The sequence below is a fragment of the Pteronotus mesoamericanus genome, unplaced genomic scaffold, assembly GCF_021234165.1.
Source record: "Pteronotus mesoamericanus isolate MK-2021 breed Mesoamerican mustached bat unplaced genomic scaffold, CSHL_Meso_final scaffold_125, whole genome shotgun sequence".
Classification (NCBI taxonomy): Eukaryota; Metazoa; Chordata; class Mammalia; order Chiroptera; family Mormoopidae; genus Pteronotus; species Pteronotus mesoamericanus.
In genome coordinates this window covers 3,517,503-3,533,963 of record NW_026555304.1, presented here as the reverse complement: position 1 = coordinate 3,533,963, position 16,461 = coordinate 3,517,503, and the positions used below count along the sequence as shown (strand labels likewise).

The following is a 16,461-nucleotide window of genomic DNA, read 5'->3' as shown; positions in this document are numbered from 1 at the left end:
AGAATTAGCTATTTGAAATGAATACACACATCCTGCCTACAAGTTGCTTTTGTTTGTGGGTGTCAGTATAACAATAGGAATAGTATTAAGAGAATTAAATTCCTATGGAAGCTCAAACGCATAGGAATGAAATTATTTTTAGTGATATTTGGAATAGGACATATGGTATGGTAGTTAGGTCACTATTCATACAATAATTTTCTGACATCATCTGGGTATCCTTTAACTTGATTCAATCCTGACACTACCCAGATTTAGCACAGACTCACAGGTTAAGGGAAAAATCCTTTACAAGACAAAATCCTTTATTTCGAAGAGAATCAAGATGGCGGAGCAGTGGAAGTCACACTGACCTCCTCCCAGGACCAACTTGGAAGTACAACTAAACAGTGAAGAAATCACGTGGAACAAACAACTGAACAATAGCAAGAGAGGAGCCTTATAACCTCAGACAGACAGAAATATCAACTTTAGCACAACCTAACTAGTAAGGAGTGAGGCAGAGACTTGAGAAGGTGGGCGGGGCATCCATGGGCTGCAGCAAAAGAAGGATATTGTAAGGGCCAGTTGGATCCCCCTGAGAAGAGCAAGGTCTAAACCATAAGTGGGGATCTCTAGTCTACAGCAACAGAGCCCCAAAAGTACACAGAAATCAGCCAGTTGCGAAATGCAGCAGGGTTGCTCCTTACCAGAGATGGGAGACTTGAAATGCAAAGAGAATTTTAAAGGGCCAACACATAAATTTTTAGTTGCAGCTGGGCTTGGCAAAGTGGGAACACAGTGGTCTAGAGATGCTGGAGGAGAGACTAGGGAAAGGGGCTTTGGGGAAAGAAGCGAGAGAGTAGCCGGTGAGATCCCGGTGCTGACTCCTCCTCCATACAGCAGCAGCCATCTTGCTCAGGTAGACCACTCCCCTGAGCAGCAGCAGCATGAGAGGACACAAGAGCCCTCCCCCGAAGAGGGACTCTGCCCTGGCCTGGTGGTGCTAAAGCTGACTGCTCAGTACAGACTGGCAGCCATAGATAGTAGATCCCTGGCTAAAGGGGGCACAGAGTGGGCTAGAGGCACTTGAGGAGAGACTGGAGACAAAGTCTCAGGAGAGAGATCTGAGAGAGTAGCCGGCAGGATGCCGGTGCTGAGTCCTCTCCAATATGGCAACAGCCATCTGGCTCAGGCAGACTACTCCCCTGAGTGGCAGCAGCGTGAGAGGACATAATAACTCCATCCCCAGGAGGGACTCTGCCCTGCCCTGTGGTGTCTAAGCCAGCCTGCTGAGTGCAGAGTGACTAGATTAACAGCTGAAGGAGACGGCCACAGACAGGGGATTCCTGGAAGTCTTAAACAGACTGCCAAAGGTCAGACACGGTCAACATCTGACATCATCAGAGGCAGATCTAGAGAGAAAAAAACAGTAGTCTCCTACCATAGAAGTTCACATCACAAAGTCAGGAAATCAAGACTGAAGCAAAGCAGAAGCAAAAAAGAAGAGTCTCACAAATAATGGGAAGACAAAGAAACACCCCCCGCCCCAAGTTGAAGGGAAAGGAGGAATTCCCAGAAAGAGAACTAAATGAAATAGAAGCAAGTAAACTATCAGATATTGAGTTCCAAACAACGGCTCTAAGGAAGCTCAATGAGCTCCGTGAGCTCATAGAGAATTGCAAAAAACTACATGGAAACTACAAGGAACTTGCTGCAAACTAAATCAGTATGAACAAGGACATAGAAACTATCAATGAGAGACAAGAGGAAGTAAAGAATACAATTTCTGGATTAAAGAACACAGTAGAAGGAATCAAAAGCAGGCTAGATGAAACAGAGGAACGAATCAGTGACCTGGAGGATAAGGTAGAAAAAAGGTCTCAGAAAGAGCAAGAAAATGAACAAAGACTCAAAAGGAATGAAGAGGCATTTAGGGAAATGCAGGACAACCTGAAATGCAATAATATCCGCATAAGAGGGATACCAGAAGGAGAAGAAGAGCAAGGGATGGAGAACCTGTTCAAAAAAGTAATGATGGAAAACTTTCCTAACTGGAGGAGAGAAAAAGTCATGCAAGTCCAGGAAGGACAGAGGATCCCATTCAAGAGGAACCCAATGAGGTCCACTCCAAGACATATCATCATGAAAATGGCAAATATCAAAGACAAACAGAGAATCCTCAAGGAAGCAAGGGAGAAAGAGGTAGTAACATATAAGGGAGCCCCGATATGGCTAGCAGCTGACTTCTCAACAGAAACACTACAAGCCAGAAGGGAATGGCAAGAAATATTACAAGTCATGAAAAGCAAAGGCCTGCAACAAAGACTGCTCCACCCAGCAAGGCTCTCAAAATGGAAGGTATAATAAGGAGTTTCCCAGAGAAAAGAAGGCTAAAAGAATACACCTCCACCAAACCAGCACTGCAAAATATGCTAAAGGGACTGCTTTGAGAAGATGAAGAAAAAGGGTCTATGAATATCCATTTCCTTTCACAGTCACCAATACTTGACATTACCAATATTTTTAATATTAATCTGATTGTGACAGTAATGTTATTTTAATTGCTACTTTATTATTTGTTGAAACTAACCTGTTTTTGTATATTTCTTGACTGTTTCTATTATTTTTAAAAAGCTTTAAATGACTTTTTGGTATTCTTTATCCATTTTTTGACTAAATGTTTGTAGAATTTTTTTCCCTAAACCCCGCCCCCCAAAAAACAGTTAACCCTTTTTTAGATGTGTTGCAAATACTTTACCATTCTATTACTTGTCCTTTACCTTGTTTTAATATATTACTGTACATTTAGTATTACTATACTAAATGAGGACATTTAGTATAAATGTTTAATATAATCATATGGGGTATATTTTACTTTATAGCTTCTGGGTTTGAATATTTTACTTCAGGGTAAGAAAAATATTAGGTTGTATTTTATCCTAAAACTCCTTAGATATCATATTGATTTTTAACTCACCTGAATATTTATTGTATGTGTGAAATAGGCTTCCATATTGAAGTATATTGAAGTCATATTGAAGTATATTACTGTACATTTAGTATTACTATACTAAATGAGGACATTTAGTATAAATGTTTAGTATAGTCATATTGTCAATATTTTACTTTATAGCTTCTGGGTTTGAATATTTTACTTCAGGGTAAGAAAAATATTAGGTTGTATTTTCTCCTAAAACTCCTTAGATATCATATTGATTTTTAACTCACCTGAATATTTATTGTATGTGTGAAATAGGCCTCTATATTGGTTTTATGTCAAGTAATAGTGGTCCATGAACTTTATTTGATGAGTAAGCCGTATTTTCCCCATTGACTTGAAATATCAATTGACTCATACATGTCATTGTTAGACAGATATATACATTTGTTTCTAGAATGCTCATTTTATTTCACTGATCTACTTGATTATTTTGTGCTGGTGTCATGTTGTTTTAATTGCTGAGACTTTATAATGGATTTGAATTTTGTAATATTTTAAAATGGATTTTGACTTTTTAAAAAAGTAAATAAATAAAATAAATCTGCATTAAAAAAAAAGGAAGAAGGAAGGAACTCCTACCTTTTGCGATAACATGGATGGAACTGGAGAATAGTATGCTAAGTGAAATAAGCCTGTCAGTGAAAGACAAAAACCATATGATCTCACCTATAAGTGGAATCTATTCAACAAAATAAACTAATAAACAAAATAAACCACAGGCATGGCAATATGGTGCAGACTGAAAGTGACCAGAGGGTTGGGGAAGGAGGATAATGGTGGAAAGAAGGAGAAGGGACTAGACAAAGAACATGTATGAATGACCCATGGACATGGATAATAGTGTGGGAATTGACTGTGGGAGCGGGGGAGGGGGGGCAGGGGCGGGGGGAGATGCATAGAGGGCAAATGGGGAAAAATTGAGACAAGTGAAATAGAATAAACATGATTTAAAAATTTGTTTAAAAAATCTGAAAATAAAACCCCAAAATTTTACTGGTGGCCCACATTGTGTTAAGTGTAGTGCTGTCTGCTGCAGGCAAAAATGGTTTTCCAATTTGACAAATTTAGATCAGGAGTAACAAAGGAAGCCTGTAGTATAATATAGGAAATAATTAGCACTGAATCATATAACACACATATGTAATTTGAAGAAGAAAAAAATCAACAGCCTTGACTGGGGCCTTGAAATAGGTTTGTGATCAGTTGAGGGAGTAGGGAATGATTAGTGAGAGGTGTGTGCCTTGCAGAGTGAGGTTCACTGGTTAAGAGAGAAGAAAGGAAACTAAAGGCCAGAAGGGCCTAGAAGGTCAAGAGATATCAGACTTACTATAATGAGATATGCAGAACATCAATAACAAACTCTGAAGGGAGAAATGTGCCATGAAAACAATGGTTTAAGGAAAAAAGACACCACCGCAATAATCTTGAAACAGTACCTGTAATAATCTTGAAATAGCACAGATGACAGGAGAAACAAGCAGATGCAGAAACAGAGACAGGTATGTAAGATACTTCAAAAGAAATACCTGTGGGTAGAAAAGAAGGGAGCCCAAAAGAAGAGCTGCTCTGAGTCTCAGGGATGATGTGGACAGGCTGAGTTTAGAAAGGCACAGTTTGGGTAAGACTGTGCTCAAGTTAGGGAGTTGTAGATTTCAGGCAGGAGGATGGGAGGAGTAGGAAAGGCAGAAATATGTGCAGCTGGAGTGGAACCCACAGGCAAGGATGTAACTGAGGGCCATTTAAGGAGGACAGGAGAGCTGGACTCTAATGGGCACCAGCCCCCAATGTCAAGGGGAGTGTGACAGAGCCAAGTGCACTTAAAGTTTCCATCTGACCTGAGCTGTGGTCTGGCCTCACAAAGGTTCCAGGGCACAAGACAAGCTGTGTCTAGAAGACTGGCTCCTGGGGAAGTGACCTTCTCCCCTTGGTAATCAGTGTCTGTGCGACCACTCTGGTGACAGACAGATCTGGTATTATGAGTTGGGTCTGTATTAATTATTTCTTTGCATATGTGGGGTGTTGCACAGTAGACAGGTAGGAGGTATACAGTAAATCCTCACTTAATGTTGCTGATGGGTTCTGTGACTTTAAACTACATATAAAGAAACCAATTTTATCATAGGCTAAGTGATATAAATGAGTTAAGTTTCTACAGCATCCCATCAACGTTGTAACAACACAATGTTGAATGAAAGAACATTATTTGAGGACCTGCTGCATCTTGCATCTCCCAAAAGAAGATAAAACTTAGAACAGAGACGATTCATTTCTTGGGTCCCTGTATTCTGTGTAAGAAGCAGGGGCTAAAATGACTGTTGATCCCCTAGTTTAAACTGAATCAATTTATAAGTTGACTAAAGGTGATGTTAACACCATTCCTACACAAAACAAAAAGGAATCTGTAAATTTTAAGGATTTTTAAAGTAAAAGTGAGAAATTGGACTGAAAAAGATTTATATAGTCTTAAAATTAATAAGGAGTAATTTCTTTTATTAGTATTTTCTGGTATAGACATCAGAAAGCACAGTGCATATTTTATAAACAATTAAGTCATGCTTTGACAACTGGTAGTACTTGGGAATGAACTCATTGTTCCGCATAATAGCAACACTATGTTTTCCAAACCCATCATTTAAACATACCATGGATTACTAGGTTCACAGATGCTGACATAAAAGAATATAATACTCAAATTCTGCTGTTAAGTGAAACCTCAAAGGCCCAAATAAAACCCTTTATGATATCTATTTCACCACTTTCCCTTATTTAGAAAACAGAAAGTTTCCTCATAGGAGAAGTATTTACAGATTGACGGTGACAACCGTTCCTCTGTCCATAGTTGAATGTGAACTCAGATCTTAGTCAGCTTAAAATTCAAAAATAGTAAAAACACCCATGAAAAGAATCAGAAGTTTCAGGCCACCTCTAAACAAAAATGAATATTGTGGTCCTGAACTGAAACCCTTATTAGCTGTGGACTTGGCCAAGATAGATTCTGATTTCCAATTTGTCACTCATTGAATTAGGGGGAACAACATCTATCTCCCAAGGTTGCTGAGAAGGTTATATGAGGTGATGTCTATGAAAGTGCTGGGCACAGGGTGAATGTCAGATAAGGTGACTGCCCATTCTTCATTGAGAGGTGCTAGGAAACCAGCAGGCAGGAAGGTTCAGTGACTTGCTCAAGGCTGCCAGCCCTCTAAATATGGCAGATATTAAGTACTCAAGTAAACTGATTCCTTAAATTGTGAAGTATAGTGGGAAAATGAGTGGACCTTTCACACTAAGACAGGGGTCAGCAAATACTCTCTGTAGAGGGTCAGGCTCCACTGGGACAGTGCTGCAAAGTCAGCAGTGATCCCAAGCTCATCCCTAGTGACCCATCACACAGGGCAGGGTGAACCAGAGTAAAATGTGCTCCAGAAGGGACTCCATAAACGCAGAGTGAAGCTAGGACAAAGAGTCTGAACTACTTCCTGTCATGGACATGGTAGTAGTTTAGGAGCAGATTTTTTTTTTAATCCTGATTATTAGAAAAAAAAGTGAATCTGACTTCTAATACATGCGATTACTTTCAACACCAAAAATGGGTTAAAAACTGTATTTGAGATAGCCAGATAAACCTGGCCTGGTGGCTCAATTGATTGGAGTGTCTATACACCAAAAGGTTGTGTGTCTGATTGCTTGTCAGGGCACATACCTAAGTTGCAGGTTTGATACCCAGTTGGGGCACGTACAGGAGGCAACTGATCGATGTTTTTCTTTCTTTCTCTCTTTGCCTCTCTTTCCCTTTCTCCCTCCCTCCTTAAAATCAATAAAAACATATCCTCACATGAGGATTTCTTAAAAATTAATAAAAAAAGGTAGCCAGCTAAACTAGAAGAATATTTGATCAATCAACCTGCCCTGCAGATAAATTCCTACCTCTGAGATAACCAACAGGGAATGTACAGGGATAGAGTAAGCCTTGGCTTTCTTGTTCTGTAGCTAGGTGCAGCATGCTCTGGGCAGATGGTTTTCTTGGGGAGTTTAATTATTTCATTACAATCCCTGTGACTGAACCTAATCCAACAGATCCACAGGCATTTAAAAATTTTTTTTCAGAAAAACTAAAGCATACCATAAATAGTGTTCTAACTTGTTAGTACATGTTCAATCCAATGTATCTTGAACAACACTTCGGCATATTCTAACCTATTACTCATGTCTCTGCTTCAACATGCTGAACAGGAACAGATAAGCCATGCCGAAATTCCTTCTGTCACACAATTATTTGCAGAGAAGTGAATGTTTCTAACTTGGTAAACAGAGCTTAGTGATCACACAACTAAGAAATAAAAGCATAACCACCTCTTCTCTGAAGTTATCTTCCTTTTTCTACGTGAACATGAATAAAATCAAAACTTACAGTCTGGAATATTTTTTATTTTGCACAAAATGTGAAGTCCACACAAGGGAAAGTAGATTGTATTAAAAATAACACTTGATTGCACTAAATACATATTAGCTTGAAGAAGAAATATATCATGTTATTAAAATGTCATTGTGTGTTCCTAAGTAACAGAATCTCTGTGGTCAAATAAACTTACATTAAACTATCAGCTGATACAAGCAAATCTTTTTGTAAGCTAGAATCTGATGGACGTTCATTTGTTTTAAGTTGAGATTACATTCATAATTACCAAATTTATACACATACTGTCTGATATACAAATGTAACTAGTATTGTGATACTCTAAATAAAGAATGCACTGTAAATTGTAAATCTATTATAGGGCCATAGTTCTTAACTATATGAAGGATAAACCCCTTTGAAGATATGATGAAAACTATGATGAACCTTCTGTACAGAAAAAAACACATGTAAAAACACTTTGCATGTATCAAGAGATTCATTTAACTTTTCCAAAATCCTCTAGGGATTTATGTAACCTAGGTTAAGAATGCCTCCTAGGGTAACTCCTTAATTAACTTGAAATAAATTTTACATGTAAATATTTAACTAGAGTTAAAGATAAATCAAAAAGTTAAAATTAAGGCAAATGGCTTTGTTTCCCTCACTTGGCATTTATTCCCACATTTATTTAGAAACACTTTAAGGCCATAGAAAAGTTAAAAGAATACAATGAAAATCTATATGCTCTTCATCTACCTTTACCAATTAATATTTTTTCACATTCATTTTATCTTTCTTCCCATGTCCATATCTACACACACACACACACACACACACTGGAATCTTGGTTCTTGAACTTAATTTGTTCTGGAAAACTGTTCGAGGAGCAATTTGTTCAAAAACTGAATCTCATTTGTTTGTTGCCTGAGAGACATGTAACAGATCATAAAGATATCAGCATGACATGGTTGTGGAGTAGAGAGAATTTAGACTCAAAGTTCTGTTAGGCAATGAAGACATTTTTCCTGTGAACAACTTGGTTGAGAACCAAACTGTTTGAGAACCAAGATGTTCAAGAACTGAGGTTATTTGCAGAGAACAGTCCATTGCAATGTAAGTTGCAGATAGTATAACACATCACTTACCCATGAATCTTCTCTATGAATCTCACTTTTTAAAACATTCTCACCCAAGTATATATTTATTGATTTGAGAGACAGGTAGAGGGGCAGGCGGTTGGGGGTGGAGAGAAAGAGAGAGAAACATTGATGTGAGAGTGAGAAAGATAAATAGATCAGTTGCCGCAACCTAGGTATGTGCCCTGGCTGGGGACTGAACCTGCAACCTTATGGTGTATAGGATTATGCTCCAACCAACTGATCAACACCAGCTAGGGCTGCAAGGTAAGATTTTGAATCTTGCATAAATATTTTGCCATCCAATAATCTTTTACTTAGATAATGGAAGATTTTATCCTAAATCAGGATATAGTAACTGATTTGCCTAAATCAGTCACTATATTGGAGGCTTCACAGTCATGCTTTTCTAACTCTAAGATTCCTTCTGTACTCATTAGCTGGCACTCTTCTATAGGAGAGGCTCTTACTCTTTTGACACTCTTTCCACTGTTACTATATAGAACAGATTTTACATTTGATGCATGATATAATCCATTTCCACCCTTATTCTTTCTAAAGTGCTCAAGCTACTTTCATGTGGGTTTCTATGTTCTATTCACATGTCCACAGTAATTTCTATACACTCCCATGACTGTTGGAACAACAAGATGTTTCAGGCACACCTCATACTTTCCTGGCCCTGACCTGGTACCTAAAGTGCGAAACGGTCCCTAAAAACACCTATCTGGAAGTTAGATGAACTCTCTGTTTTGAAGTCTTTTCAGTGGGAAATACTGGGAAATTGATTTAAAACAAAATCATTACTTGTACCTATTTTTCAAAACAAATTGACTTTTGAGGCATTATTTAAAAAATATTTGACACTCACACAATATTATAAACTGTGTAAGTCCTTTGTTTTTCATAAACTTAATTCATTTAAAATGACAATTTATGGCATAAATTTATTTTCAGAGAGAAATCTCCCTCAGCCTGTGTATCACAGAAGTAAGTCCTCAACAGCAAATGGGGTAGAGAAGGGAGAGAAAGCCAAAAACCAGGGATCAGGAGCCCATTTTAAGGAGCTCGCTATGAGTTCGGGCAATTGCTGGAATTGCACAAGAATTAAGAGCTGACTTTGTCAGACTGATTTTTAAAGATTTTCTGTAAATTTGGATTTGATATAAAATGTCCTGGTTTTTAAAAAATACCATATGCTCCATACAAAACACATCTACAAGCTGACTACTGCCCATGGGTCATGACCTACAGTATATAGGAAATTCATTATAAACCATAGAACGCAGTCTTCTACCAGGGTCACCTGAACATTCAAAACCATGAAATCATAACCATCCATTCGTTTCAGAAGTCTCGTGAATGCCTACTATATACAACCTTTATGTTATGCATAAAGAACATACATCATTTATATCCTAGGACTCAATGGCCTAGGACATTCTTAAACTAGGTATTTCTTTGCAAGGCACTTTCCCACACAACCCTCAGGGCTTCTCTGATGACTGATTACCCTCACCCCCCAAACTTGCTTTTCTCCATAGCACTTATACCACTCATTGAATGAAAGGATGGCCCAACAGATTCCTCGTAGCTACTGCTACCTGAGATCATTATATAATCTGTTCCAATGTACTTATATGGTGAGTGCAAAAAAAGAGACGAGGCACCAGATACTGGATGCTGAACACCACAAACTTAATCACCTGAGTGGTACCTGAGCTCGGAAAGGCATTGCATGTGGCCAGTCACTCCTAATCCTTACTCATAGGATTCTTAATTTGAACAAGATGATTTCTAAGATATTTCTCACTTGTTTGGGTTTGGACCACTCCATTTCTAAAGTAGGAGGTAGTCAGGAAAGGGTCTTGGAAAGTATATGTGAGCTTGGCTTAAGCAATTTATTTTTATCTTTACATGGCTGGAATATATTGAGCCATGCAAGAAATTCGTGTTGAAGTCCATTTTATAGCAATCCATGTCTCTGTTCATAAAATGGTAGTACAGAGCATATTACTTTTTCAGTTTTGTAATTTATTTTCTTGTTTACCATGTAATTATGTGCTGGTTATTCATGATTCCTAACAATATTACTTAATATAGTAAAACTAATTCTCCAATATTAACCTCATAATTTTTAAATACAGCAATTGCACCTAACAAAAGTTCACACATATGAGCATCATCAGACAATAAAGAATGTTTGAATGTTTACAGCTGTGCTACCAATGGGAATGAACCCAGTTGACTATATATAAAATACATAATCTGTGGCATAGTCATTAACAGTATACCATACAATAATGAAAATGAACAAATCATTGTTAAGCACAAGGACCTAGATGGATCTCAAAAACATAAGGCTGAATGAAGAAAGCCAGACACAAAGAGAATGTACAGTAAGAATGAGCCATTTATGTGAAGTTCAGAAAATTAACTATGGTGCCAGGCGGGGTCCCCTCTGAAGAAAGTGATTATATAGAGGGCTCGGGGAGTGCAGGGATTTCTTGTTCAGGGTTCAGTTTGTGAAAATTAACTGATGCTGGAGAAAGACAAATTCAGGGCTCACAAGTAGGGTGAGGAGAAAGAGGGTATAACATACCTTTAGAAAAAGCTCACTTCCTGTGTTCATATTTTTGTAATATATACTTCAGTTAAAAGTTAAAAAATGAAAGAAAACATTGGGCAGGACAAATGCGATTTTTCCCAAGGTCTTTCCATTTACAGCTGTTGCTCTCATGGAACTCAGGTTAATAAAATCTAGTTCAACTTTCAAGATGTCCCAGTTTATCAAGGTAACACATGTACCTTGTTTTGAACTAAACATAACCTAATAAATAAGAATATGAGCATTCTAACCAAACAGAACTACTACCCTTCAGGTGCTGCAGGTTCGCAGCTCCTTGGGTCCAGTGTATGAAACTGTCCACCTTGAGGTCCAAGGAAGGGTATTTTATTGAGGTAGGGGCTGGCTCCCCACACCTTTGAGCCACAGTAATCTCTCTATGGTTGTGGCTGTCACTTCCTGGGAGGAGAGAAAGGACAGGCAGAATCTTTATGGCAGGAGAGACAAACTCTGCTAACTGACTGGAAATGCACTCTGCAAAGAGGCTGGCACCCAAATCTGAAACTCAGAAGACCCACTGGCATCACCTAGCACTAGTCAGTCTTTCTCACTAGACTTAGGAAAATGTCCTCTCTCAAAAGATGATGTCTTATTTGATGTAAGAATTGGGCATTCTCTCTGGGGTAAGTGGGAAAAGATATGCTAACAATGACTTTCTTCTCAGAGAATGGTGTCTTTCTGCTCCTGAGTCCTCCCTAAAAACTGTGTGGTCACAGCTGATATTCTCTTGAAAAAGGAAAGTCCAAAAAGGTGTCACCTGGATCCAGGTGTCTATGCCTGTATCACAGCAAACAGGCCGAGACCTGGAGCATTACATAGGGCCTGGTCTGCAGCTCCCCTGGCATGCCTAGAGCAGCGCTAAAAGCTTTTAAAGAAAATCTTGAGAAGCATGCTTTATGTAATAGCTTCAGTCACCAGAAGAAAACAACAGCATGGCTCTTTTCTCAGATACTTCTGGAATTTGGGTTCATACTTCAATAATGTTCACATGCTTTACAAAGATTGATAAATATTTTGTTGGTCTATATAAGGTGAATAATTTTTACATTTATAATTTATAAGCATTCATTCATTTAAGAATTTCATGAAGTACTCTTTCAAATCAGGTATTTCTTGAATGACTATCACTGTATTTTCAATGGCCAGTTGCCATGTATTATTAAACACTTTTTTTCTTCAGAATCTTCCAGTAGACGGTCTAGAGTTTAGCTAGAAGTCTTGGCTACAATACAAACAGTGATGAAAAACACATGAGCAGTAACAAGTTTTAATCTTGCTTCTCAGTACTAACATGGGCTAATCTGTGGAAGCAGCTTATTCCAGTGTCACCCAGGGTGAAGCCACATAAGGCTCTGCTGAAGGGTGCTTTCCTCTTAATTGTAACACCTCATCTTTTCTTCTTAAATAGTATCCGAGAACATTTACATTACAGATAAGCAGTATATGGTGGAAAGTTCTACTTTCAAGAGGACTTACTCTCTTCTTGCAAGGTATGTTTACATGTACCAGTATACAATTATTTTATAGTTAATACTAAGGGAACTTTAATATTATTACATAAATCACTGTAAATTATATGGTAAAGTTTAAAGTTGATCTGTATAATTTCTTTAAAAATCAGTACTTAATTACATATCTAAAGTTACTCTAGCTTTTTATGTTTTATATATAATGAATTTATTTTCAATTGTGACTGTTTTTACAGCTAAGTGGAAGCCTGTCATTATGCTTCACCAACAATGTTCATATGTTCATATGGCTGACTTTACAAATCATTTAAGCAAACATTTGTATCTTCCTTTAGGAAAATAATACTACCTTAATAATTAATGATAAGAAAGTATGAGAATATCACAAATACATTAAATAAAACAGTAAATAATTCTTTTGAAATGTACAACTATGATTATTTTCTAATATATTTTTAAATATATGAATTATTCAAATGTCATTATTACTTACATTTGAATATTCATATTTTCCCTGATAAAAGTCTTCCTTATTCTTATGTAATGAAATGGCATTTACAGTAAAATGAAAGCCATATAATGCCAAGAAAGAATAATGCTCAGCAATAGTTTAACTAGCTCTATATTCAATATAAAAAATTAGGAACTTTTTTTCACAAAATCCATAAAGTCTGAATTTAAACAAAAGATTTCTTTTGTCCCATCCCAAAGTAAAATTTTTATTAAATATTAAATTAAAAAAAATTAAGCAATGTATTTGATATTCTACTCCTTCCTAATTTGAATAGCGTGTTCTTTCTTGTTAAACCAAAAGATGTGTGACAGCTATGAACTGTGGGCACATGGGTAGAATTAAATTACAAAGAAACCTTAGGGTTCTATACGTCTCTAAAAACAAAATACTTTTTAAAATTAATCCCACTGAGAATCACTGTGTAAAAAAAGAAATAAAAATAAATCAAAAGTGCAAATATATGTTGAAAGTATCTTGATACTCTGTTTGTTTTCGACATTTAGCAATATTGTATAGTGGTGGGCAGATGGTGGGACTGCAGTCTTCTATTACAACTACTTATTAAAAATATTTAAAAAGAATATTTGATACCTGATCTGAGATTTGAGGTAAAATAGATTACTTTTATAAGCACAAGTCTTAAGGCACTATAGGAAACAGCAGAAAAATGAACAGGTAGGAGTTTTTGCTTTTTAAGACAGAAGCTAGGTTGCTAGATACATTGAAAAAATGATAAAGGACAAAACTGATATGAAAGGAAAAGCAGCCAGCAAGTTCTTTATTGAGATGCTATTCATACTTCTAAGATAAAGTTAATTATAGTCTATAAAAGTATCAGTTTCCATGACCAAAAGGTACTGTGAATAAGTTTCCAAAAGCATGCTTGGATGTTAAACTTACTTGTTCACTTACAAGGCTGTGCCTTGATTATACTTGAATTTAGTCTGGATTCCATCTGTGAATACAGAGTATGTTATATAACATTTATATACTGAAAATTACTACTGGCACTTGAGAAATGATAGAACTGTTCAGCCAACGGGAAAAATCGCCAAACATGGGATTTAAAAGTACAGTGACTTATTTTCCTAATAATAGTGCCTAAGAGGAAATACCATTTCACTTAGGTAGATTTTCCATTCCAAGTTTGTGGAATGTTGAAGTGGAAAACAGGAGCTTATGCAAATTCAAGAAGACACTTCTTAGCTACATTTCCAGCCCTGAAAACACAAGCAAACTTCTTAGCCTGTGCTCTCTTAGGACAATTTGGCTACTATCTGGAAGTCACTGTGGGATTAGGACTTGGAGGAGGCCGTGCAGTAAAGTGGACAGTGCAGGAGTGAGGAGGCCGGCCTCAGCTTCTTAAGATGTCAAAGAGGGCAATGAAAGGAAAGTCTCCAATGTGTCATTATTCAATCAAAAACAGCATTAATATGAAAATATTATTCGATATTATTCTGATTAAAAGAAACTTGAAACCAAAATCCAAAGCTTTCCATAAGTAAAAAACTCTCACAAAAGTGGTCTAAACTGGGAAAATGCTGAGTCTTCCTGAGACCTAGACTTAAATACTGCCAAAATTAATCAAGTAAGAGCTTCAGCCGTATTAATAAACTCAAAAGGTAAAATAAGGCAAACAACTAAAAGTCACATCATTTTAAATGAGAAATATTGTTCTTTATATTCTTTCTGAAAATAGGGAAAAACCCATTACTATATAGTATTCCCTCCTGGACATTCCAATATTTTTCTACTGATTAAAAAAACTGCTGAAATAAAATAAGGTAAGGTTTGGGGTCTATAATCATTTGTACTTTATCAAGGCTTTATCATCTCAGATCAAGGGTGTAAATGGTGAGTTTCTTGTGGAATCAAGGTGTGCCTGACTTCTCTTTTCAAGTAACCATAATATGAGAGTACAAAAATATAAGATTAATTTTACATGGCTAACAGAACACAGAACTAGTAAAGAGAGATGACTATGCCAGAAGGCATGTTTGGTTTCCATACAAAGAATTTCTAATCAACCAAAGAAGGACAATGGAAACTGGAGGCCTTTCCACAAGGTATGCTCCCTGATTCCTCTCACTGGAGTCAAGCAAACAGAGAATGAACATGCTATCTGGTCCAGAATGTTCTGAAGGAACCTCCAACACTAGAAGAAATTCCAACTAGATGACATTTCATGCTTCTACAGGTCTCCTCCCTCACTCATCAAGGGCCAGGGAAGGCATGACAGGTGATTGCCCCCACCAGCCATCAACTGGAAAGCTTAACTACCACACATGTGCCACTGTCTAATCAGCAGGCCATAGTCTCCACCTCATCTAAGGCAGGGAGGGTCTCACATAAATATGTAGTGTAAGCAAGGAGAATGTGGAAGGGAGAAAGAAAGGGAGGGCCCTCCTGACCCCAGAGATGAGCTGCTCAGGAGGAGGGGATATGGAAGAGAAACAACCCTGCGCACAGGCACGCGCGCGTATACACACAGCTTCTTTCCTCTCCTTCATCTGTGTGACTGGCTTGTCTGGGTCCTCCCAGCTCTGCTCCTCTATGTTAGTCATACCTACTCTGCTCCTTATCCTAGTCTGCACCCCACTCCCAGGCTCTCCTAGGTCACAGGGCAACATGACTGCAGCAGGAAGCAGAAGGAAAGTGGGGCTTACAGAAGTGAAGGCAAATCACTGTCTGCCAGGCCACAGGAAAAGCCTACCTATTTTTGTCCTCTCCCTCCCCCACTTTGGCTAACACATTCCTCTTATATGTATTTTTAAAAGCTCTATGCTTTTCTTAAGTCTGAATTTCACATATATAAGTGCTAAACAGATTTTTCTGGTCTAGACTGGGAAACTATAATCCCTATAACCCTAAGTTTTTACAGGAAAATACCAAAACTTAAATAGCCAACCACCTCAAAAACAGTTTTTTTTGTTTATTTGTTTTTATCAAACTCTTCATCTCCCAGGGATTACAGTAAATGTGGTTAGGCCTCAAGAAACTGATCCTAAACAACTTCTCAAGTGGGCACTGTTATTGGAGTTTGGGGTGGGGGCAGCATGTGTAAAACTTTTAATTGCACTAAATGTTTCATGCTGTAGAAATGGTAGAAAAAGGCCAGAATACAGGGAGGAGCAAAGCAAAGCAAATTTTGTTGGCAGGCTAATATTTAAATATTTAGAAAGCAACACATTCCTTCACTCGTAATTCCATTACGAGTGAATTCTATTTCAATCTCTTTTTCACATGTGTGTATACTCATATTTTATAGATGTCTTCATTTCTATTGATCTCAAAGAGTAAGCTGAAGGTTATGAAGAGTAGACAGACTTATGGTGAA

The 16,461-nt window shown here is 37.5% G+C and overlaps 2 protein-coding genes across 4 annotated transcripts in view; one reads left to right on the top strand and one right to left on the bottom strand.

Annotated features, from left to right (window-relative positions):
- The window catches only part of CENPP (centromere protein P), a 329,764-nt gene that overhangs the window by 122,900 nt on the left and 190,403 nt on the right, over positions 1-16,461 (bottom strand). The window lies entirely within an intron of this gene.
- ASPN (asporin) overlaps positions 12,388-16,461 on the top strand; it is a 33,994-nt gene continuing 29,920 nt past the window's right edge. For all 3 annotated transcript variants that reach the window (XM_054588014.1, XM_054588013.1, XM_054588015.1), the window contains exon 1: positions 12,388-12,631. In XM_054588014.1, coding sequence (XP_054443989.1) covers positions 12,585-12,631 — 47 coding nt within the window. In that variant the 5' untranslated portion in view covers positions 12,388-12,584. The remainder of the gene's footprint in view (positions 12,632-16,461) is intronic.